General features: G+C 55.7%; 2 protein-coding genes across 2 annotated transcripts in view; one reads left to right on the top strand and one right to left on the bottom strand.

The window, feature by feature from the left end:
- Nucleotides 1-11794, bottom strand: part of KCNAB2 (potassium voltage-gated channel subfamily A regulatory beta subunit 2) — an 85458-nt gene extending 73664 nt beyond the window's left edge. Inside the window, exon 1 of the mRNA XM_030327424.1 lies at nucleotides 11694-11794. The gene's annotated coding sequence lies outside the window, so the exon portion shown is untranslated. The remainder of the gene's footprint in view (nucleotides 1-11693) is intronic.
- A 987-nt stretch (nucleotides 11795-12781) lies between these two features.
- The window catches only part of NPHP4 (nephrocystin 4), a 109753-nt gene continuing 98457 nt past the window's right edge, over nucleotides 12782-24077 (top strand). Inside the window, 2 exon segments of the mRNA XM_032594185.1 lie at nucleotides 12782-13160; nucleotides 18961-19133. Of these exon segments, the coding sequence (XP_032450076.1) occupies nucleotides 18999-19133 (135 nt within the window). The 5' untranslated portion in view covers nucleotides 12782-13160; nucleotides 18961-18998.

Genomic DNA, 24077 nt, shown 5'->3' with positions numbered 1-24077 from the left:
TATGATCTTATACGACAACAGGGTCTTTGCAGATGTAATTAAGGTAGGGATCCAGTGATGAGGTCACTCTGGATTGGGAGGGTGGGGGGAGCCCTTAATCCAGTGACAGGTGTCTTCGTAAGAAGAGAAGAAGATTCAGACACAGAAAGGAGGAGATGTGAAGGTGGGGGCAGATGACACATCTAGAAACCTGGGAACGTCACTGGCAGCACCAGGAGCTGGGAGACAGGCCTGGAGCAGGTGCTTCCTTGGGGCCTCCAAAGGGAATGAGCCCTGCCCACACCCTGGTTGCAGACTTGTAGCTTTCAGATCTGCGAGAGAGTAAATACGGCTATTTTGAGCCTCCATATTTGTGGTAATTTGTTCTGGGAGCCCTAGGAAACTGACATACCCACCACCGAACCCTTTAAGCCTTGCCATCTCAGTAGGCTGTACGGGAGGCAGAGGAACAGCCTTCTCTTGGGGGAGGGGAGACCACCTGGGGGGGGCGGCGCTGGAGCCCCGTGTCCCCAGCCCTGGCTTAGCTCCACACCCTGGTCAGGAGTGGGGGCGGGGAGTCTACAGGGATATTTCTGCAGCTCTCCCTGCATTAGCATCTGTGAGCAGGCTCCTGGGGCTCTCCCCGCTCTCCAGGGGGCTGTAGGAATAAATAACAAATGGTTTCAAAGAGGATTACGGTCCTAGCACCACATGACGGAGGCATGGAAGATTAATATCTTGCCCATGCAGCACCACACTAGCAATTTGAAAGCCAGCTTTACCCCAGCACATCCATTAAAGGCTCTGCTGAATTAAGAGCTACGCAGAAGACAGTCACCAGGCGCCGTGCCTTGGTGATCATAATTCACAGGGAAAAATAGTTTTAAATGAGAATACCCGTTGTTGGTGAGCCTACGATGAAGCTACTCCATTCAGATGTTGCTACTTCTGGGCTACACGGCACAATCTTCTGGTGAAACAACCGGGGTAATACAGATCTATAGCCTGGGATCCAGAAATCCTACTTCTAAGTATATCCTAGAGGTTCAAGAGAGCAAATAAACCTAGACACACACAAACCTCACTACAGCCGCTAAACCCCTAAGGAAATGATGTTTAAGTGAATGATGGAAACCCAATAGGGTGTAACGCAGTCACTGGCAGTGAGCGTCCCCCATAATTGGGTGAGGACTGTGGAGAGCTCCCACGTCTCCGCTGGCAGAAGGGAAAGCAGACAGGTGACAGGGGAGGGGTCCCTCTTCCCAGCCACCCTGTTGCTGCTTCAGATTCAGTCCCCTTTCTGGTGAGGACGGCCTGTGTGCACAACGCAGGGAAAGGCCCCGGTGGCAGCCTGGGAATCCCACAGGGTCGGGGGTGGGGGTGGTGCTCTGCCAGGGCCAGTTCTCACCTCCTCATCAATGGAGCTGGAGCAAGGGTGGCCAGCTGGGGGCCGGGCGGCGCCTTCCTGGGGTTTCCCTGTATGCTGACCTGGACCAGGGATCCCGATGACCCTAGACCAGGAGTGAGGCCAGGGGCGTGCACCTGCCCCGTCACGAGGTTGGTCTGGGACACAGGATCGGGAGTCCTCTGAGGTCATATCCTAGCTCCGTCCTCTGGTTGCATGACCCGAGGGAGGCATGGTGCCCGTTCTCCCCCGTGAGGCGCAGAGAATCATATTACCCAATCCTGGGGTGGCGGGAGGATTAAGAGCAAATGCGTGCCAGGTTTAACCAGGGGCCTGACAAAGAGCAGGGCTGTTCTTGGACAAAGGCAGCTCTGGTACAAATAATGACAGTGACAGCGATCGTTGCTGCCATCATCCTCACCATTAACCCCATCGTCGTGACCACCATCACTATCTTCATAACCACCATCCCCATTACCACCGCCATCATCCCCATCACCATCCCCATTGTTATCCCCACCATCACCCCATCACCCCCATTATCATCCTCCCCATCACCACCATCATCATTCCCATTACCACTGCCATCCCCACCATCACCCCCATTATCATCCTCCCCATCACCACCGTCACCATCCCCATCCCCACTGTTATCCCCACCATCACCCCATCACCATCCTCCCTATCACCATCCCCATCGCCACTGTTATCCCCACCATCACCCCCATTATCATCCTCCCCATCACCACCATTGCCATCCCCATCACCACTGTTATCCCCACCATCACCCCCATCATCATCCTACCCAGCACCACCATCATCACCCCCATCACCACTGCCATCCCCACCATCACCCCCATTATCATCCTCCCCATCACCATCACCACTGTTATCCCCACCATCACCCCCATCACCATCCTCCCCATCACTATCCCCATCACCACTGCCATCCCCACCATCACCCCCATCACCATCCTCCCCGTCACCACCATTGCCATCCCCATCGCCACTGTTATCCCCACCATCACCCCCATCATCATCCTCCCCAGCACCACCATCATCACCCCCATCACCACTGCCATCCCCACCATCACCCCCATTATCGTCCTCCCCATCACCACCATCACTATCCCCATCACCACTGTTATCCCCACCATCACCCCCATCCCCACCGCCATCCCCACTATCACCATCACCACCGCCATCATCCCCATCATCACCATGTCACCATCAACATCATCTTCCAACATCCAGATGAAGTGCCAGCTCTTTCTCACAGCACGACAAAAGGCGTTCAGCTATTCAGGTTCCCCCCCCAACTGCCGGGCCCTCAGCTCCCCTGCAAATCTGCTGGTGGGGCCATGGCCTTCTCTACCTGCCACCTGGGACCACTCAATCCGCATGCCCTGGGACAGTGTCTGCAGTTAGGAGGAATTATCTCCGCATAATTAAGTGGCTTGGCTGTAAAAACACGAGGGGCATCCTGGCTGCTGGGCACTGAACATGTGGTCTGTTCCGGGAGGCTGACGGGCTGCAGGACAGAGGCCGTCCATTCAGACGCCAGGCGGCTGGGAGGCTGTGGCCATCAGCCGGTGCTGCCGGCCCCAGGACCGCAGCTGTCTCAGCATGCAGGTTCAGTCCCCACGTGCCGCCGTCTCCGGCTGGGTGCCAGGCCCAGAGGCCGTGGCTGCCCTGACCCCCCCTGGGGCACTGCCTGGTGTTCAGGGTGTGCCAGGATCGTGCCCTGGATCCGGTGGTGGGTAAGACACTTTGGGGGAGGATCTGCTGGCGGGTAGCCAGTATGGGGGAGAAGAAACGAGGGAGCCTGCAGTGGGGGTGGCCTCTGCCCGCCCCCAGGGAGCCCAGGCTTGGTCCCATGGTCTCAGCTTAAGGACCCAGAGCCCATGAGGTGGGGAGCGTGCCGCAGCTCAGCTCCTCCAAATGGAGCCTCTGGAGGTTCCTGGGGTGGAGGAGTGGGCAGAAGGGGAGCCCCAAAAGCAGTCCTGGTGGAGGGCAGTGCCAGGGCGGGAGGCGCGACTTCATTCCTGAGCCACGGGGAACTCACGGACTCATCTGGACGGTGGCATTTACCTGTCTCTGCAGCTCTGAGCCCTGGGCACGGATGCCGTGAGGGAGTCGGGTGGTGAGTCTGGCCTCTGAGGCACGGAGTGTGCTGCTTCAAGGGACTGTGGGCACTCGGGAGACTGTGAGGTCAGCCCAGGGCAGGCGAGTGCGCTTGGGGCCCGTGTGGGGGGAGTGGGGGGCGATGCCCTGGCACCAGGCTATTTCACCAACACATACAGGGAAACGAGCATTTCCCTGGAGAACGAGGCACAGGCTGTCTGGCTCAGGAAGCGGGAAGGCCTGGGCTGGGTTGCAAGAGCAGTCCTCATGATGGGTGGGCCCCTCCTCTAAGGACGGTCCAATGCATGGAGCGGGGTCCCAGGGACCATGGCACAGGTTCAGTTTCTGCCCAGAGGGTTCCCTTCTCTGACCGTTCTAGGTCCATGGGCCACGCTTTTGCACCTGTGCCCAGCTCGGCAGAGGGTGCCTCCAGCTGGGCGAACGGGAGCTCCGCGTGCCATTGTCCACCCTGCCCTGCCTTCTGGGAGTGTCCACTGTTCCTGATGGTCGCTGACAGCCTGCTTTGGCGCGTCCCCCCTGAGGGCTGAGCCGGGGGCTGCAGCGGTGATGACACAGACATGCCCTGTCCTCGTGGGCACACGGTCTAGGAGGGCCCAGACACCAGCCACAATGGCCACTATGGAGTGCAGAGGCATACGGGAGGCTAGCGAGGCGGCTCAGGGACCCAACACAGGTCAGCGGTCAGGAGCCAACAGGTAGGATTCCTCCCCGAGCCTTGGTTCCTTCTTCCTAAAATGGGGTCGCTGGACTACAGGACACCAGACTGAGGGGCCTGAAGGGACTTTGCTGACGCCCACTGGCTGGAGAAGCAATGCCGGGTGAAATAAAGCCCTGTATTAGTTAAAGTGCCTGCTCACACTGGGGCTGTGTTAGAGACCAGGGATTCTGGCCGAGCGGGGGGGGACAGGTGCCCTTGTCTCTGTGAGGGGCTGGGGGAAGGGCCCCTTGGCTTGTGATGCCTTTGCGTGCAGAGTGCTGGGTGAGAGCCTGGGCTGCACCTGCCGCCCCCTCTCCTACTGTTCACACAGGCTGCTACCCCGGGACCCACGTGGGCATACCATGGGGCCCAGCCAGGCCCTCACACCCATACAGCCCAGCAGGTGGCTGGGCACCTCCAGCGGTTACCATGGTTACCAGCCTGCAGGAGGGTGGGGAGAAACCCTTTTTTCTGCAGCCCTCCCAGGGGCACTCTGTGGGCTTTGCCAGAACCTTCTAAGCATGGGTGAGATGCAGCCTGGGCTGTGTGAATGTGCGTGTTTGGGAAGGTGGTAGTACCTGAGGGACCCTCAAGGCAGGGCTGGGGGCGCTCATGGGACCTGTTCAGCTTCCCTCTCCCCACGCTGTATGAATGACCCAGCTCAGACCCACAGAAGAGGCAGGAAACATCTTCTAAAGATGAGTAGCCCCCTAGACGCTTCCTCGCTTGGCCCAGTGTCCTTTCCCTGAGGTCATGCCAGTACCTCTCGCTGTCCCTGCACTTTTTTTTTTTTAAGTTTCTTTATTTATTTTGAAAGAGAGTGAGTGAGTGGGGGGGGGGGGCACAGAGAGAGAGGGAGAGAGAGACAACCCCAAGCAGGCTCTGTTCTGTCAGCCCAGAGCCTGATGTGGGGCTCGAACTCACGAGCCGTGAGATCATGACCTGAGTGGAAAACGAGAGCCGGGCACTTAACCAACTGAGTCCCCCGGGCACCCCGTCCCTGATCTTTCTGTATGCAGCTCTCCCTGCCCAGAATGGTGCTCCGTCCTAGGTCCCCCTGACACTCTGGCTTCAGCCTCACGTCTCTTCCTGACCACATAGGATGCACGCTGTCTGGTGGCACCTGCCCAGCCTGAAGACACTTCTGTTGTGGCCCAAGGGGCACCCATGTGTCCCGGACCCCACGTCTTCTCCCCCAGCCGATGTGGCCTCATCCACACCTTTTTGGGACAGCGAAGGAATGGGTAACTTCCCGGCACAGGCCGCAACTGCACAGAGCCGGGGTTGGGAGCACAACATCTCCTACGGGCAAGCACAGCTGCTCGGGCTGTGACACCAGGCCTGGGATGGTTGACGCATCTCATCCAAACAAATCCTTTTGTTAGGACAGTGGGTGCACGTCCCCCAGCAGATGCCCCGCGTGCCCTGGTGGCCTCTCCTAAACCCATCTTTCAGCATGAAGGGGAAGCACAGTGAGGGGGCAACCCGGTGCCTCCAAAGTGCCCTGGCCGGGGAAGCTGGGACCTCCTACTCCCCCCCCCCCCCCCCCCCCCCCCCCCGTCACCCCTGGCTCCCTTCTCCAACAGGTGTAAATGGGGAGGGGTCTACTGCTCCAGGAAAGTCAAAGCTTGCCTGTGGCCCTGAAGAAAGGTGGCCGTTTTGGGTTGGGATTTGCAATTCTGTTCCGGGTATCATGTGTCCTTTGTAGGAGCAAAGGGACAGAGATGGCTCCGGGCCTCCTGTCCCTGACACCTGAACACCTCCTGGCCAGGGTGACTAAAAATACCTTCTTCTCATTGAGAGGGAAAGGCAATACCCCCGGGGCTGGGGGGACGGGGAGAAGAAGCCAGAAGCAGAGGTGGGAGACAGGCTACCGAGATGGGGGAGGCGAGATGCCACAGGATGAGACCAGAGGGACAGAGCCCACTCCTCTGTAGAGCCTGGCTTCCATCAGACAAGTGCACGGACCGTCAGCATCCCCAACCAACAAACCTCATTCCGAGAGGACCACGACGCTACTGACAATGACACCCTGTCACGCTTGTCAAGATAAAAGCAGGATTTGAGGTCACAGATGACACAGGTGTGGCAGGTCACTCCTGGAGAAGTGGGCTTCATGCATTCCTGAGACTCGAGGAAGCCCCAGGGTGCCCTTGGCATCGGAGCCTCCAATGACCGAAGCTTCCCTGTGAGCTGCCTTAGGGAGAAGCGAGAGCCGCAAGTTCACCGATAAACACAACAAGCTGGAAGTGTTTCTCAAAGTGAGGTCTCAGAACCCCTGGACCAGTGCTGGCGAAAGATGGAGCTTCATCAGGACCCTCGGGGGACTGTTTTCGGGTGCCCCTCCCTGCAGTTCTGGCGTGTGCGCCCATGGCCCTTGGCACGTCTGGAGCCCTGAGACCCCCGGAGCCCCCTGCTTCCCCGCTCTGCAGTCACACTGTGTGCACAGCTACCAGTGAAGCTGGAGAATCAGAATCTCCTTGCTCGTGCCTTCTAGTATAGCCGATTTTCTTCCATCTAGAAGGGGCGGGAAGGGCACTGTTCCCAGGGAGGCCCTGCCACCACAGAGCGTTCAGGAAAGCATGGCTCGCAGGCAGAATTCTAGATCCTTCTGCCCTTGGCTGCATTTGACAGCTTGTGGGCATCAGGGCTGGAGTTTGCTCCGAAGGATCCCCCAGCTGCCGAGGGAACATGGAAACATGCCGCGGTGAAGGGGAGTGGGTACGCTCAGACAGCGGCTCAGCAGCCCCCCCAGTGCCCACTGCAAGGGTGTGCGGGCGTGCAGACAGGCGCCGGGCAGACTGGCCTGGCCCTCCAGGAGGCCTGAGGTAAGGGAGGACAGGGCGAGGTGCGTCCCTCCATTCACAGAGAGGCTCTTCTCTGCAATGGCAACGGGACGGCACCCCCTCCCCATGGAAGTGGCCGGCTGGGCCCATTCTGAGCAGCCCTGGGGGGGTCATGAAGTCACTCAAAAGGGGACCCGAGTCACTGCTCAAGCCTTCCAGGGAGCCCCCTGGGCTCCAGGTAGGGCGATCATTTGGACCCCGTCCGTGACTAGAAGTGGAAGGTGGCAGGGTAGCCGAATTGACCGGACACCCTGCTACGAGACATGGATCGTCCCTATGCTTTTACTCACATAGTCTCGTTTTGCCAATCCAGAAAGAGAGTGAAGCCAGATGGCTGAGAAGGCGAGAGCCAGAGACTGAGGGAGATGCGGAGCTAACTTCCCACCAGGGTCCACGGGCCAGACTGGTGACCGAGGGCCCTGTGGACAAGACCCGGTATTTAGGGGTCTTTATGGGCTTGGTGTTTATGTGCTCATTTACCGGGAAACTGGCCTAGTGACGAACACTTTACTGCTCTGTCTTGAACTTGGGGCAGGGATCCGAGAAGTAGGGCATTGCCTAGCTTTCAGCCTCCAGGTAGATGACTGCCCAGCAGCCAGGGCCCAAGATCTCCGTGGAGAAAATGACCAAACTGAGTCTGCAGCATGGGTACGAAGCTGGAGGAGATAGTCCCCCCTTTCCGCTTCTTCTCTTGCCCCAATCTTATTTTATCTGTACCCCGCACGACATCGAGAGCCAACTCTGCAGGTGCCTGTGTGCTGGGGTGAGAGAGAAGCAGGCTGGCTGCAAGGGGGAGGGCAAGGGAGGCGGGGGCCAGGGATGTGGGCAAGACAGGTGTTGGGGGACTGGCTGTGCTACGAGGGGCACACACAAGCCCACACGCATGCCAAGGTCTCCAGGGTTAAGTACGTGGCGATGATTTGGCAGAGCAGGGAGAGCCTCCTGAGACCACATCCCGTGGGGCTATGATTTAGAAAGCTGGGTGTGGCTGTGGGGCACCCTCATGGCTGGGGGGCACTGGGCCCAGAGCTCATCCTGGGGATACAGGGAGAGGAAGGCCAGCTCTCAGCTGAGCCCCACAGGAAGTGGTAAAGTGTAAGAAGACACGGCAGCTGTTCACGCCCACCCGGCAGGGAGACTCTCCTACCTGCCAAGGCAGGCCGAATGGAAGCCTCAAGCTACCCCACAGAGACAGTACGACCAGGTGGGTCACCATCTGGTCCCAGGGGTGCTCTCTCTCCTGGGGAGGCCCTGTTCCCTCGTCCTCCCCTGAAGTGGCTGAGCCAAGAGAGGTCGGCCAAGGACCAGCTCTGTTCACAGAGTGCTCCAGAGAAAGGCAGGACCTGGAGTAAATGGAGGGCAGAGTGTGTTAGGCTCCCCTTCGTGAAAAGGGTGGGTTTCCATGTCCCTTGGGAGCTGGGATTCTGGGATTGAACCCTGGCCCTGCTGTGGATCTGAGACCCATCTGTGTGTGTGAGCTCGGGGCGGGGGGGGGGGGGGGGGGGGGGGGGGCGGGGATTTCCGGCATTTCCGGAGCTTGGTGGGAAGGGGGAGGGGTGGTACCTGTCTCAGAGTCTTGGCACAGCAGGAACAGAATCAAGGTTTCCTTAGGAGTTAGGAGGCTGGGTCAGTCTTTCCACCCTTCTGTGCCTCAGTTTCCCCATCCTGGCTAACCAGCCCACCTTGTAGGGTGATTTACAAAGATCTGTCACAGAGCAAGGTCCAAAGTGCAGGCCCAGGATGACCTAAGACTCTTCTCTCTTTTCATCTTGCCAGGTGCCTTGGCCCCTTGCCTTCTCTTTGGTGACCTCTTTGGAACCATGGCGCCCTGGCTCTGGGGACCTGCCAGGCCAAGCAGGATGGTATCACTAGAATTCTCTGTGGTTGATGACATTCCCCCCCGCCTCCCACAACAGCTCCCCAGTGACTCAGACACACCCCAGGGCACCGGTTTCCTCTGTACATGTCAGCAACATCTCAGAGTGGCCTAACCAAAGGGCAGCTGAATCCAATGGTTGGGCACATCACAGGGTGCTGGCTTCTTCCGATTGCGAGAGCGGAAGACGACCTGGGCTTCCATTAGTGGGGTGTGAAGGGTCTGGATCCACCCCTGCCCTCGGTGACCCTGGAGAAGTCTCTGCCTCTGGGCTTCCGTGGACTCCCTTAGGGGGCAAGATGGCCAAGAACTTTCGCCTCTATGAGGTGAGACCGCTGGGAGAGGGGATGGAGGGAGGCTCAGTGTTTCTGGCCCCCCACACCTTCAGAGATGGTCTTCCCCAAGTGCCGCCTGCAGCTGCCACTGCCCTGCCCTGTTATTCAGGGACTCCAGGAAATCACTCTTCTCTGGGACCTTTGGTGACATGAAGGTCACTGAGAATGTCGTCAAGGACTAAACACGTGCTGCTTTCAGCCGGAGTCCCCGGAAACGAAACGCGTGACACAGGTTCCAACAAAGAGGAGGCCTTCCTTCGCCACTCTGAGGTGTCCGGTTGCCTTGGACCCAGCACCAACTAACAGAAAGTCTGGAGGCGCCCCCCCCCCCCCCCCGCCTCTGAGCCCCTACCGGAAACTGCCAAATCAAAACTTGTGCCACTCACTTCCTCCTGAATCATTTGGAGACCGTTGGCAAAGAAAGCCAGCCTCTCAGGCTGTCCCCGTCCACAGAGCTCACTCGTCCCTCAGGCTCCCAGAGCGCATGGACGGCTGGGACCCTCGCAAGGCAGGAAGTGGTATCCCGTTTCGCCACACCTGTGGTGTGCAATCACTTCTGTGCCCAATTCTTCCCAACCAGGCTCCACATTCAGACCCAAAGGGTTTTGAGCACAAGACCTGGGTTTCACATTTTTCATAACCCCCCTCCCATCCCCCACGGCCTGGCTCAGTCCTGGTGGGGGGGGGGGTGCCGAGGAGTGTCTACAGAGTCTGGCAACTGGCAGGGGAGAGAGAAACACAACAGCTGAACCTCAGTTGTATACGGGAGGTCTCCCCCGGGGTGGCTTTCCAGGCAGGAACGAGCTGCAGCCCAAACACCATCACTGCCACTGAGGCTGGGTGTGGATCTGGAGTGTTCCCATGGACGCAACCTGGGGAGCCAATGCCCTCTGGGCCCCTCACTGAGACAGCACATGGGCAGGAGCCCAGGAACTGCACATAAGCCTGGCTCTGCAGGTGGATGCTTTTCCAAGCAACAACCAGGAGGGCAGATGGGACTCTCCACACGCAGGTCCCCCAACCCTGCAATGTGTGAGCAGAGTGGGAGCTTGCTCTTGGCACTGGAAGGGGGATGGCATTTTTGAGGGGGAGGAGAAGTTGCAGAGAAAGAAGAAACCCCGAAACGACAGACCCTGGGACAGCTGTGGCCTGAACTTGGTGTTCTCACTCCTCGGATGTGGATGTATTAATTTCCATAAATGCTAATAGCCCATTTCCCCAAGAGCTATTACTTATGTCATCTCCCCTTGGATGCGGTTCAACACAGGACAGACAAATGAAGGGGAGAGAAGGCAACCCCCACTGGCGGGTCCCCTGCTCCCCACCCATGTCCCCACCAGGCAGCTCGGGTCTCTTTCCTAAGGTGGCCCTTGTAACTAACTGCAGGGTCAAGACCCCCAGCCTTCAGCCCCGCAGTCGAGTTCTGTCAGGCCAGGAGGCAAAGAAAGTTACCAACCCCGAAAATGCTGAATCACAAAGTGAGGCTGAACAGGAAAGTGGGGGTGGGGTGGGGAGGGAGATGGTGGCCAGGGAGGAAGGCAGGAAAGGGTGCTAAGGGGCTTCCCACCTGGAGCCCCCCGGGATGCTCTAGGTGAAGCGCAGTCCCCCCACGGGATCCCCCAGGATAAGCGCCAGGAGGAGCGGAGCCAGGGTGTGACTGGGTGGGAGGGTGGCAAGGTGGGCAGGTACTCTGGCTGCCGCTACCGCAGCACGAAACGGTGCAGCTTCTGGGTCTCTGCATCCTGCGGGAGCAGCACCAGGTAGGGACGTAGGGAAAGAAGAGAAGCTGAAGATGGGGAAGGGGCTTAGGCACGGGGTGGAGTGGGGTGGGGTGGGGTTGGGTGTGTAGGTAGCCCGAGGAACTGGTGCAGGAAGGAAGTGCCAAGGACCTGGGGACCTGCAAGGTGGGGGGAGAGCGCCCACCGAGAGAGATGTAGGGGCTGGGAGCGGACTGGATGGGAGGATGGGAACAAGGATCGGGAGAGAGAGGCAGGATGAGCCTTCAGAAGCAATAAGGAGAAGAGATGGGGAGGTCCGTGGCCAGGCGCGCTCGGATGGGGCTGCGCAGAGGCCGCGGGAAGGGATGGGAAGGAAGGCTGGGGGCAGGGGGAGGCGAGGCTGCAGGAAGGGGAGGGGGCAGAGGTGGGGAGGAGGGCACCCGGAGGAGGGGAGGGATGAAGTTTGGGGCAGGGGTCGGGGATGGGAGCTGAAAGGTCGGGCGGGATGGGGGAAGGGAGATGATGGAGAAGGAGGTGAGCCGGCTGGAGAGGAGGTGAGGACGGAGGCGGGCGCGGGGACGCGCTGTGGAAGAGGAGATGGAGAATCAGCGCGGGCCTCGCGGGTGCCCGCCGCTGCTCTCCCGGCGCACGGCGGTGGCCAGCGCGGCCCGCCGGGGTCCCCCGGCACTCACCTGGGGGCTCCAGCTCCGAATCCTGTGCCCCGCTCCGGATCTTCCTTCCCGCCCTGCCCCGGCGACTTTAGCGCCCCCGAATCCCGCTCGCTCGGCCAGGTTCCGCCTGCAGCATCCTCACCTCGTGGGACGCCCTGGGCCACGCCTCTACTGTCTTCTCATTGGTTGGCCTTCACGTCAGTCATATTCCAATTGGCTGAAGGGGTCGTCGGCCATGCAAATCAGGACGGGCCCGCGGCTGCGCCGATTGGCTGGCGCTACGGGAGCGGAGCTCCTGGACTAGGGCTCTGATTGGTCCCTCGGGCCTGCCAGCAACGCTGACGCGGGGCGGGCTCTGGGCGCGAGCGCGCGGCGCGCCGCCTGCCGAGGCTACTCCCGCGGTGGTGGCGGACTGGGCGACCCTCTGCCGGTCCTCTGTCCTCTAGGCCTGCGGCTCCGGCGGGCTCCCGAGGGCACCGGCGGGGCCCTGGGTCGGTCGTGGGGGCACTTCCTCAACAGCTTGGGCCTCGGCGCGCCGGGCACGGCCGCGGCGGGCGGCGGGCCCGTCTCCTAGGTAACGCAGTCCGCGGCGGGCGGAACCACGCTGGCTGGCGCCGCAGGGGAGGTTGGACGGGGCCCGGGACGCTGCGGGCGGCGGAGCGGGCTGGGGCCCGGGCTAGGGGTGCTCCGTGCGTCCCTCCGCGGGGACAGGGAGCCCGCGTCAGTGGCATCCCGCCCCCTGTCTTGACCCTTGGTGCGGCCCGGGGTTCCAGTGGGGGCTCCTTGGGGCTCACCCTGCGCGCCCTCTGCCCTTGGCCCTGGCGTCCGTCAGCAGCCGCTGGGCTTAAGACGAGAGCGCGGTGCGGACGACCTGGGCTTTGCTGAGACCCTGATGGACGTAGGCCCACTGCACTCGGCGTCCCGCTGCCCTTCCCCGGCCGGACAGCAGTGGGGGACTCCTGCAGGGTGTTTGTTCCCGGGTCGGGCCCTCATCCCCTGCTGGCGCATCCCAGAGCCGCCGCCCAGGGGAGATTGCGAGACTCTGGCTCTTGCAGGAGGTTCTGTCTGCCCTGCTGGTCCTGCCTTCCCTTCCGCTGTCCGTGTCGCTGACTTCCTGACCGACTTAAGAGCTGACCACCTGGGCCCCTCCCGCATGCTTGCTCTCCTAAGCGCTCCTAATGAGTCAGAGGCCCCACCTGTGCACATGTCGCCACCGCCTGTCTCCGTAGAAGACCGCTGCATTCTCAGAGCGGTTGGGTCTCCGTGTTGCGTGCGTCCTGTGATTGTGGACAGCCGGCTCCACTTCCAACCCAGTCTCCATCCCAGCTCGCTGCACCCTCACCACCTCTGTCATTTTCATAGATCACACCCTGCCTTCGTTGTGTGCTAAGTTATCTCCTGTCTTTCTGCTTCACACCAGATCCATCCCGTGAGGGCAGGGAGCTGGTCTGCTACCTTCAGGGCGGTGTCTCCAGGCCCTGGCGCGTGGTAGGTATGCAAAGAAGATTGCTTGAATGAGCAAATTCAAGGCAGCGCTTAACTAGACCTCACTTGCTCCCAAAAAACCTTCCCAAAGCTTTTTGGTCTCAGGCACCCCAAATCTCGTTCACTTCTTGGAAAGAAGCTTCCCTCAGCCTGCACAGCACCTCGTGGCTCCGGCCCGTCTTTCTCTGGTAAACCATTGGGAAACTCTGTCCCAGCTTACCCTGTTCAGCACCCAAGCCCCCTTTTCTTTCTGTCCCCTCACCCCCCTCTCCCCAACAAAAACAGAGACTTGATTAGGCTCATCTTCTGTGTGCTGCTCACTCTTGCTCCCACTGGATTTTTAGATTCCTTTTTTTTTTTTTTATTTTTGAGAGAGAGAGAGAGAGACAGAGAGACAGAGTGGGGGAGGGGCAGAGAGAGAATCCCAAGCAGGCTCCATGCTGTCAGTGCCTGGACATGGGGTTCAAACTCACGAACTGCGAGATCATGACCTGAGCTGAAATCAAGAATCAGATGCTCAACTGACTGAGCCACCCAGGTGCCCCGGATTTTTAGATTCTTAACAACAGGGCACTTGGTGGGTCTTCACCATTGCATGCACTGGAACAGAATAGGTGAGCAGAAGCAGAGCCCTCTAGGAAACCTCCCAGCCCTCTCATCTTACAGGTGGGAGACAGATGCAGGGAGGGCAGGAGACTTCCCTGAAGCCTGAGGGCAGTGGGGGTAAGCCTGGGTCCTCGGCTGGTGTCTCATTGGCTTCGATTGTAATGGTCATATACGACCAGCTGTGTGACTTTGGCCTGGCCCTTTAACCTGAGTCTCACTGTCCTCGTCAGTGATATTTATCTACACAGTTGCTGGAATAACACACGTGGAAAGGCTTGAGAGGGCCCAGCTCACTGTGGGAACTCATGAAAACTGGTGCGTTTTCTTGTATGGTTTTTTCCCCCAGAGAGCCCTTTCCCTAGGCTCGAAGCATGGAGCCCTCGATGTTTTCTGTTTATTGTTTCCTCCAACCCCAGAGGTCCTTCTGTCTTTCCTCTGTAGCCGCCTTGATTCCTGCACGGCACAATTTAATTATACTTCATCATTGGAAAGATTTTCACTGAGGACCTAGCCCTGACCTCACTGAGCTCAGTCTTGCAGGACAAGAGAGATGGGGAGCCTCAGGGAGCCTGGTGACTTCTGTGACAGGCTCCCTTGTGGGGGAGCCACTGGAGGGGGCTGGGGGTGCTCACCCTGCGGAAGTGGCATCGGATCTGACTTCTAAGGATGTGTGTGGGTTTTCTAGGGGCCTTGTGTATGTGTGTTGAGGGGAGCAGAGAGGTCATGGTATCTATGAGGGACTGTAGCAAAGGCAGAGGGGTGGTGGAGTGGGGGAGGGTCAGGTGGCAGCTGTTCTGTGGGGGTTGGGAGGAAGGGGAGAGTTCTGTGCCTGCCTGGTCTCCACCCCCAGGAGCCTGTGTCTCCGGTGTCCTCTCTCCCTCCACCGCCCACTCGGACTGTCGCTGTCTACCTCCACCTGCCCAGCTCACTGTTTTGGTTGGGTGGCTGTTCCCTTAAGAGCAGATGCCTTTCTGCCCGGTGTGGGTCCTGCTGGGCCGGGGGCACTCCCGTGGATTCGCGTTCCCTGCCAGGTGGACCAGAACGTGAGTGTTCCTCGGCACCTGCCGGCCAAGTGCGGTCGCCGGCAGGAGGGGAAGGAGGTGCCCGGTCAGGAATCTGGGCCAAGTGGGCAGGGTCTTCAGTGGCCTGCAAGGGGGGCACGGCCCCAGAGCTGGGCAGACACTACAGGCAGCGTGCAGAGGCCCCATTCAGAGGCGACGCTTTACCTGAGGCAGGAAGGCCTTCCTACACGGCGAGCTTCAGGCTGTCGCGGCGCTCGCTCGGTATGAATTAATGTCCCGTTTTTTTTTTTTTTTAAGTTTTTTTTTTAACATTTATTTATTATTTTTGAGACAGAGAGAGACAGAGTATGAATGGGGGAGGGTCAGAGAGAGAGGGAGACACAGAATCTGAAACAGGCTCCAGGCTCTGAGCTGTCAGCACAGAGCCCAACGCAGGGCTCGAACTCACGGATCGTGATATCATGACCTGAGCCGAAGTCAGACGCTTAACCGACTGAGCCACCCAGGCGCCCCAATGTCCCAGTTTTATAACAAGTGCATGGGAAGACGTTTACCCTAAAAAAAAAAAAAAATGCTTGGGAGTCAACTTTATTGAGACTTCAATTAGATTTTATGAAAATGTTTTGAGTTCTGATGATGAGCCAGGTACCAAGGACACGGGAAAATAGATCCCTTTATGCAGGTGGCTGGCCAGTACAGGGCAGGTGGCAGCCGTGCCCGTGGGAAGCCCAGCAGCTGGCCCTGGGAGCCTCCCAGAAGGTCTCTTGGGCAGGTGGCCCTCCTGCTGGGTGTCAGGCCTCCGCTGCTCGGAAGCGCACCTGTGTGTCCTGTGGCTTTTGTAATGGTACCACGTGCTGGGTGGCTCAGGACGACACAGAGTTCTCCTCTTTCAGTTCTGGAGGTCGGAAGTCCACGGTCCGTCTCGCTGGGCCGGAGTCGAGGTGTGGGCAGGGCTGTGTGGGGGAGGATCTGTTTTGCTTTGTGGTCACCTGAGCTTCCCTCTGACCCTCCTGGGTCCCCCACCAGGCCCGCCTATGGAGTCCAGGGCACTTTCCTCACCTGAAGGTCCTTAGCTTAATTAATCATGCCCCCAAAGTCCCTCTTGCCATGTGAAGTCACACATTTCTCAGGTTCTGGGGATTAGGACAGGGACAGCTTTGGGGGCAATTCTTTAGCACAGAAAGCCTCCAAGGGCTTTTCCTGGCAACTCAGCTCCGGTGGGAGTGGGGCTGCCTTCCGTCAGCCTGTCTCCACCTGGAGGTCTGGGTCCTCCCCACCCCCATCTCCGCCAGTCTCCCCTGGGCTGGCCTCGACCTCGGGCTCTCCCTGGAGTGGCAGGCGGCCCCTGGGGCTCCCGGCTGGCTTGGGCAGCTCCTGTCTTCTGAGCAGAGACAACCTCTCCAGAGGGAACCGTGGCTGGAGTCCCAGGGGAGACGGTGGTTTGCACACCGTGGGTCACATGTCATCTGTGAGCGCGCCACTAGAGCGCTCTGCCTGTAATTGTGGGCGGCCTTCCCACACATGGGGTCGGGAGGGTCATTCCTTAAAACGGGGTATCGTGCAGACCAAAGTAACGCGGGACAAGGACCCCAATGCATGCATGCTGTCCTGCTCGGGAACCGCCCAGATCTGGATGCTGGGGTGGATGCCTGCCCGTGGGGGGGGGGGGGCTCCGGGGTCGGGGGCACTCCCGTGGAGGGACAGGGCTGTTCCCCGGGCCCTCTGGTGTGGGAGAGCATCTCAGGCCAGTCACATCTGTGCTCTGTGGGCTCTGCTCCCCACACGCTGCACAAAAGCCCTTGTCCTTTGGGTCCCGCTAGAACAGCCCTTCATGCTTTACAAAATCGTTGAGGACTCCAAGGAGCTTAACATCTACCAGGATTTACCACGTTAGGAATGAAAACTGAGAAATGTCAACAATGTTGTTGTTCATTTAAAGATAGCGATAGACCTGTTACGTGTTAGCCTGAAGTGTATTTTTTTTATGAAAGCCAACTGTTTCCCAGAACAAAAAAATTAGCAGGAAGAGGGGTGGTTTTGCGTTTTCGTAAGTTTTTTTTAATGTCTGGCTTAGTAGGCAGCTGGGTCTCATACAGATTTCTGTTTTGAACCTGTTGAGCTATGTTGTTTTGGTCGCAGTCGTTGAAAGAAACTTGGCCTCACTCAGAAGGGAGGAGTGTTTGGGTAAAAATTAGGAATGTTCTCCTCTGGTGCTTCACCAAAAAGCGGTAGTTTCTTGAACGTTTGTTGCCAAGTAGAGTTTGACACTCTGTCAGTGAACTTGTCATACTCTGGTACTTACAGTCCTTTGATCTGTCCTGCACTTTGGGTGGGTCTTTTACACATGCAGGCTTTTATATCGTTAGGCCCTGCACGCTAGGAGAATACTGGTTCTAAGGTAGGCTCCTCTTCTAAACAGTGCAGATTTAATCCTACAATTTCAAAAGATCCCTTTCCTTACCGTCACCATCCGTCTCAGGAAAACCTTCAAGGAGCTGGAAGCTGTCAGGTTCCCGGGGGAGGATACCGATTTCCCCGATTCTGATTTTTGCCTGAAAGCTCAATTCTTACAAGTTTTCCTTGAAGTGACAGACTCATTTTGTTCACGTCTGTCTGTCTGCAAGGTGCCCAAGTTCAAACGAGCACGGTTTGTCTCTGAGCTGGTCTTTTAGTAAAAACGGTGCTGCTGAGTGACAGAAGCAGCCGGTCCCCCGCACAGTGCACAGATCATGCGCAGCTGACCCCGAGCCAACCATCACCCTTCATTTTGTAGCAGAAGGGCTTTTTTGTGGATTTCCCACATCATCACAAAATATTAGAAATGTGTGTACTCAAGGGCCAAGAAGTGGTGGTTTTCACAGCTTTACTAAAGACATTTAAAAAAATTTTTATTTTTTTAACATTTTTATTTCTGAGACAGAGAGAGACAGAGCGTGAGCGGGGAGGGGCAGAGAGAGAGAGGGAGACACAGAATCCGAAGCAGGTTCCAGGCTCCGAGCAGTCAGCACAGAGCCCTATGTGGGGCTCAAACTCGCAAACTGCGAGATCATGACCTGAGCCGAAGTCGGCCAGCCGCTCAACCGACTGTGTCCCCCAGGCCCCCCAACCAAAGACGTTCTTAAGCGAAGCTTCCGTGTCTTCTGCTGTGAGTGGTGAAGAACACCCAGCGGCCCGAAGGGTTTGGTGCCCCGGCAGCTTCGCCCACTGTTGCCGTGGCTTCATCAGCACACATTGTCCATACAGAGAAAAAGGCCCATGACATCTGAATATTGTGGAAATATTTTTGACCTTGTGGAGCCCTTGACAACCCCGGGGAACCGCAGCGTCTGGGGACCACATTTAGAGAACCGCTGTCTTAGGAGACCAGATCACTGCCCTGTCTTGCTTGTCATTTGAGTGTACAGGATTCAGCCTCTTATCAAAGCCAAGATTGTGTGTCAGCTGCAAGGTTGACAGTTCTAGAGAAGGTTCAGATCCCTGTCTGCCCGGAAGGTGGATGACATCCTCGATGAGCCAGGTCCCCAAGAAGCTCTTAGCACTCAAAACCTGTCCCACATCGGCTTTGGCAACAAGGGACTGCCCATGTAGCTGAGCTGTCCTGGGTGGCTTTAGGGTCTCTTACCATGACACCTAGACCCACTGGTCCTTTTGCTCTGCTTGCTTTTTCCACGTGTGTCTCACGGAAGCTGCTCCCGTGGTGGCCCCTGACAGCTTCACACTGATGACCTCTCTGCTTTAAGGGCTGCAGAAAAGAGTATTTCCTTCTCTCAATAGGAGCAGCAGAAGCTGTGAGATTTGCATCTCGTTGGCTCTGACTGGGTCATGCCTCCTAGTCCCTTCCAAGACGGCCCTAGTCCCCAAGGCCTGGCACTCTTGTGTAGTGCTCAACCTCCACAACTGTACAAAGCAGCCCTGCATGTGCCTGTCTCTATACCGGTCACTGGCTGAGGCCAGCCTAGTCATGCTGTAGTTGGGCCAGGACGGCAAGGATGGAGAGGCTATCCGGAGCGAGACGGGGCACGTTAACCCCGGGGAAAGCAGCATGGGGTTCGGAGGGAGGAGTGGCGGAGGGTGGGTTTTGGGGATGGTGTGGTGGGAGGTAGGAGACTTTCAGAATTGCTCTGAGCACCGTGGCCCTTAAAACTCCTTTATTTATTTGAACACAAATCACGCAGGTAATCGTAGAGGCCCGAGTCATCCTCAGACTGGCAGAATGAAAGACTGGCTCAGGATTTTTGACCAAAACGTGCTGGTCCCTCCCCACCCACAGAGAGCACGCCAGCCTATAAAGGAATCGACTGCGTTTCAGTGCGTCCTGAAGTGGCTTGATGGGCCGCTAATTAAGCAGGTAAAGAAATTTGCTATTGGTTGTCAACTGCATGTCGTTACTGTTCCAGCTGAGAGGATATTGATTTTCACTTACGTATCTGAGTCTTACCACTGTACCCATTACCTCGGGCTTTGGCAGTATTTGGAGGCAAAGTGGCCCATCGGCAAAGAGAATACCTGATTCAGCGACTCGGTCAGCACTTTTGAAACCGGGTGAAGGTTTCTTCTGCCCACAGTGGAGCAGTTTTAAAACCCCGGTAATCTGATTTTTCTTGGGTCCCTTGAGCCGGCATATTTGCAGGAGGTGGGCTCGTGCACGATTCAATACCGCCTGCTTGCGGCCTGGCCCTTAGAGCTGCCGGGACAGAGCTCCGGGCATCCTGGCAGAAGCCGTGTGCCTGGACGTACCACGGCCGTCTGCACACTCGGGCCCTTGCTCCGTGGCTCTGCAGGCGTCCGTGTCCTTCCGGGGCAGGGAACCTGGGGAGAAGCTGGTGCTTCTGCGCTGCCCGCGGGACAGTCACGTGATTGGAGGCTTCCAGTGAGGTCCAGTGGGGTGCGTGGGAAGGATCCAGAGCTGCCAGTGTGAGCATGTGACTTTTTGTAGGGTTTGGCCTGGCAGGGCCGCGTCCTCCTCTGCAGGTGGTCCTAGAGCTGGTAGGGCGATGCTCCATGTCCAAGTCGTTGGGGAGCTGGGTCTGTAAGAGCTCGCTGCCGCGAAGGCGCCCACACCCTCCGGCTCCAAGCCCTTTGGTCCGGCGGCGCCTGCTGTGTGCGGCCTCTGCGTTGGCCCCGCGGTAGCTGCTGTTCCCCCAGCTGTACCGCCCAGCACTCTCCTGTGCCGGCCTGCTTTGTCCCGAAGCCGGGGCCGTCAGAAGAGGAGGCGGTCGGAGACCAGCGGAGCCGGTTGTGAGGGACGCCCGGCTCTAGGCGGCCGGTGGGGCAGACAGCCAGGGGGCTCTGCCTCATAGGAGCGCACGAGTCGGTGACGGCACTGTCTCTCTCCTAGGAGTTTTACGAAGGAGATTTTATTCATTGTCCCATTTTGTTTCGTTTATTTGTATTTATTTTTGAAAAGGTGATTACCGTTGTTCAGAATTCACTAGGGTACGCCAGCAAAGTGTATCGTTCCACGGAGTCCCTAAGGCCCCAGTGTCCCTCCCTGGACACAGCCGGCACGACCTGTTTTTTGGTATAGCTTTCCAGAAATTGTAAGCAAATGCAACAAATAAATACACTTGTATTTTATGCTTTAAAAATATTCTTAGCAAGGTCTTACAGATGTTCATGTCGTCACGTGAAGAATTTCATTCTCTCTTATGACAACATAGTATTTCTTTGGATGATTCTGTGTTTATTTATTCAGACCCTTATTGATGAACACATAGAGTTTTTTTCAGTTGTTTGCTGTCACAGATACAGCTATAATGAATAACTTCATTTACGTGTTTTTTTTTTTATGTACACATGTGTCTGTAGAATGAGTCCTATAAATGGGATTCCTGATTGAGAGTCACGTGTTAGAAGTTATTGTTTAAGACCCAGTTATAGGCTGTTTATAAAAAAAAGTGCTTTAAACAGAAAGACGTGAACTGTATGTGTAATGGTAAAAGGATGGAGAAAAGATAGGCCATGTAAACCCTGTAAGAAATCTTTGTGTTGTACTGACGTCAGATAAAGTCAATTTCAAGGTGAGGAGTATTACCAGAGATAAAGGGGCATTTCTTCCTTCCTTCTTTCCTTTCCTTTCCTTTCCTTTCCTTTCCTTTCCTTTCCTTTCCTTTCCTTTCCTTTCCTTTCCTTCTTTCCTTCTATTTTGAGAGAGAGAGAGAGAGAGAGAAAGAGAGAGAGAGAGATTCCCACGCAGTCTGCACTGTCAGAACAGGGCCAGATGCGGGGCTTGAACTGATGAACTGTGAGATGGTGACCTGAGCTGAAATCAAGAGTCAGAAGCTCAGCTGAGCCACCCAGGCTCCTCTAGAGGGGTATTTCATTATGATGATGGCAGTCAAGAAGATATGACAGTCCTAAATGTGTATGTGCCTCTCTTGGGGCCTGTAAGACCACCCTCAGGTTCAGTGATTCATTGGGAGGACTCCCATGGCTCGGCACATGGTCCGTCTCCCAGGAAAGATTTACTACAGCGAGAGGATACGGAGCAGGATCAGCCATGGGAGAGGCATGTGGGGGGAAGTGTGGGGGCAGGCATATACTTGAGGGGTGCTCTGCCAGTGGAGCCCCACAGGGTGCGTTCAGTTCTTCCAACAACAGTCATGACAACACGTGTGAAACGTTCCCAGCCAAGGAAGCTTGTTAGAGGCTCCGGACGTTTTGGGGACTGGTCAGGTGGGCATCTTCTGCCTAGCGCGTTCCCAGATCACAGACTTCCAGCAGGAAAGCAGGTGTTCAGCATAAACCACTTTGTACAGCTTAGGCAAAGTACACCATGATCGGTAGAGTGAGGGGAACTCCCAGCCTCCAGCCAAGGGCCAGCCTCGTGGACCCACCTTTCAGAGCACACAGTTGGGCCAGCCGTGCTAGCTCTTCTGTGCACGGTACCTGGTAACACAGCTTCCAAACACGTGAAGCAAAATCGTGTAGAACTAAAGGGAGCACGGTTCAGATTCGCCGTCACCACTGGAGACTTTTAACTCTCCTCTCTCACTAACTGATAGAGCAAATAAACCAAAAACCAAAAACCAAAACAGGGGCGCCTGGGTGGCTCAGTCCGTTAAGCGTCCGACTTCAGGACAGGTCATGATCTCACCATTTGTGAGTTTGAGCCCCGTGGCGGGCTCTGTGCTGACAGCTTGGAGCCCGGAGCCTGCTTTGGATTCTGTGTCTCCCTGTCTGTCTCTGCTCCTCCCCTGCTTGCACTCTATCTCTCCGTCTCAAAAATAAATAAACATAAAAAAATTTAAAAAACAAAAACAAACCAAAACCCAAAAAACGCCCCATAATGATTTGGAAGATCTAAACCACCAACCACCTAGACCTGTCTGTTATCTCTAAAACACTACAGCCAACAAATAGAATATGCGTTTTTCTCAAGTGTGGAAACTTCACTGAGATAGGCCATATGCTGGGACATAAAAATAAGTCTCCATGGATTTAAAATGATTGAAATTTATAGAGTATACATACGTCAACTGACTAGTATGGTATTAAATTAGAAATGAGCAACGAGATATCTAGAAGATCCTCAAATAGCAGAAAATTAACACACTACCAACTAACCCATGAGTCAAAGAAGAACTCATGGGGAAATTAGAAAATATTTTGAAGTGAGGAATGGAAGAACATACCAAAATTTATGAGGTGCAACTATTTGAGTCCTTTGAAGGAAATTTTTAAATTTTTTTTTTTTTTCAACGTTTATTTATTTTTGGGACAGAGAGAGACAGAGCATGAACGGGGGAGGGGCAGAGAGAGAGGGAGACACAGAATTGGAAACAGGCTCCAGGCTCCGAGCCATCAGCCCAGAGCCCGACGCGGGGCTCGAACTCACGGACCGCGAGATCGTGACCTGGCTGAAGTCGGACGCTTAACCGACTGCGCCACCCAGGCGCCCCCTTTGAAGGAAATTTATAGCTTTATATGACTATGTTAGAGGAGAAGAAAGGTATGAAATCAATGATCTCTTTCCTCCATCAGAATCTACATAAGAAGAAGTTAAACCCGAAGAAAATAGAAGAGGGAAATGGTAGATTTCTGTTTATTTAGCAGAAATCAATAAATTAAAAAGGCAAATAGTAGAGAAAATCAGCAAAGTTAGAAGTTGGTTCTTTGAGAAGCTTAATAAAATTGACAAACTCCTGTAAGTCTGGTCATGAGCAAAGAGAGAGAAAACACAGATTACCAATATTAGGAAGGAAGGGAGTATTACAGTATATCTTACAGACGTTGAAATGATAGTCAAGGGAGAGGCACCTGGCTGGCTCAGCCGGTTAAGCTTTCGACCTCGGCTCAGGTCATGATTTCACATTCGTGAGTTGGAGCCCCGCGTTGGGCTCTGTGCTGACAGCTCAGAGTCTGGAGCCTGCTTCGGATTCTGTGTTTCCCTCTCTCTGCCCTTCCCCTGCTCACTCTGCCTCTGTCTCTCAAAAAAATGAATAAATGTTAAAAAATTAAAAAAGATAATCAAGAGATATTATGAATAACTTGTGTGCCAAGAGATTTGATAACTTAGTTGAGATGGAGAAATTTCTTGAAAAGCACAATTTACCAAAAGTGACACTAGAGGAAATAGAAGATCTATTAAAAAAAAAATTATTTTTGAGACAGAGACAGAGTATGAGCGAGGGAGGGGCAGAGAGAATGAGGGAGACACAGAATCCAAAGCAGGCTCGAGGCTCTGAGCTGTCAGCACAGAGCCTGACATGGGGTTCAAACCCACAAACTGTGAGATCATGACCTGAGCTGAAGTTGGACACTCAACTTACTGAGCCACCCAGGTGCCCTGAGGAAATAGAAAATCTAAATAGTCCTATATTCATTAAAGAAACAATTCATAAGCAAACATCTTCCTCCAAAGAAAACTCCAGACTTAAATGACTTCACTGTTGGATTTTATAAAATATTAAAAGAAGCAATAATATGAATTCTAGAACAAACTCTATCAGAAAAGAGAAGAGAGGATGCTTTCCAGTGTTGGTTTTTTTTTTTTTTTTTGAGCCCCCATAACTGATAACTAAATCAGGCGAGGATATCACAAGTACAGACTAATGTCCCTCATGAATATTAACACAAAAAACCTTAAAATATTGGGACATAGGATCTAGTTAGTACCTTACAATCAGATGGGGTTTAACACAGGAACCCAAAGTTTTACAGTTTTTACAGTTGATTCTTGAACAGTATGCGGGTTGGGGTGCTGACCCCCTCAAAATCAAAAATCTGCATATAACTTTTGACTCCTCCAAAACCTAATTACTAATAGCCTGCTGTTGACCAGAAGCCTTCC

Source organism: Lynx canadensis, chromosome C1, assembly GCF_007474595.2.
Source record: "Lynx canadensis isolate LIC74 chromosome C1, mLynCan4.pri.v2, whole genome shotgun sequence".
NCBI classification, from domain to species: domain Eukaryota; kingdom Metazoa; phylum Chordata; class Mammalia; order Carnivora; family Felidae; genus Lynx; species Lynx canadensis.
Note: the sequence above shows the minus strand (reverse complement) of the source record. Positions and strands in the feature narration are given on the sequence as shown.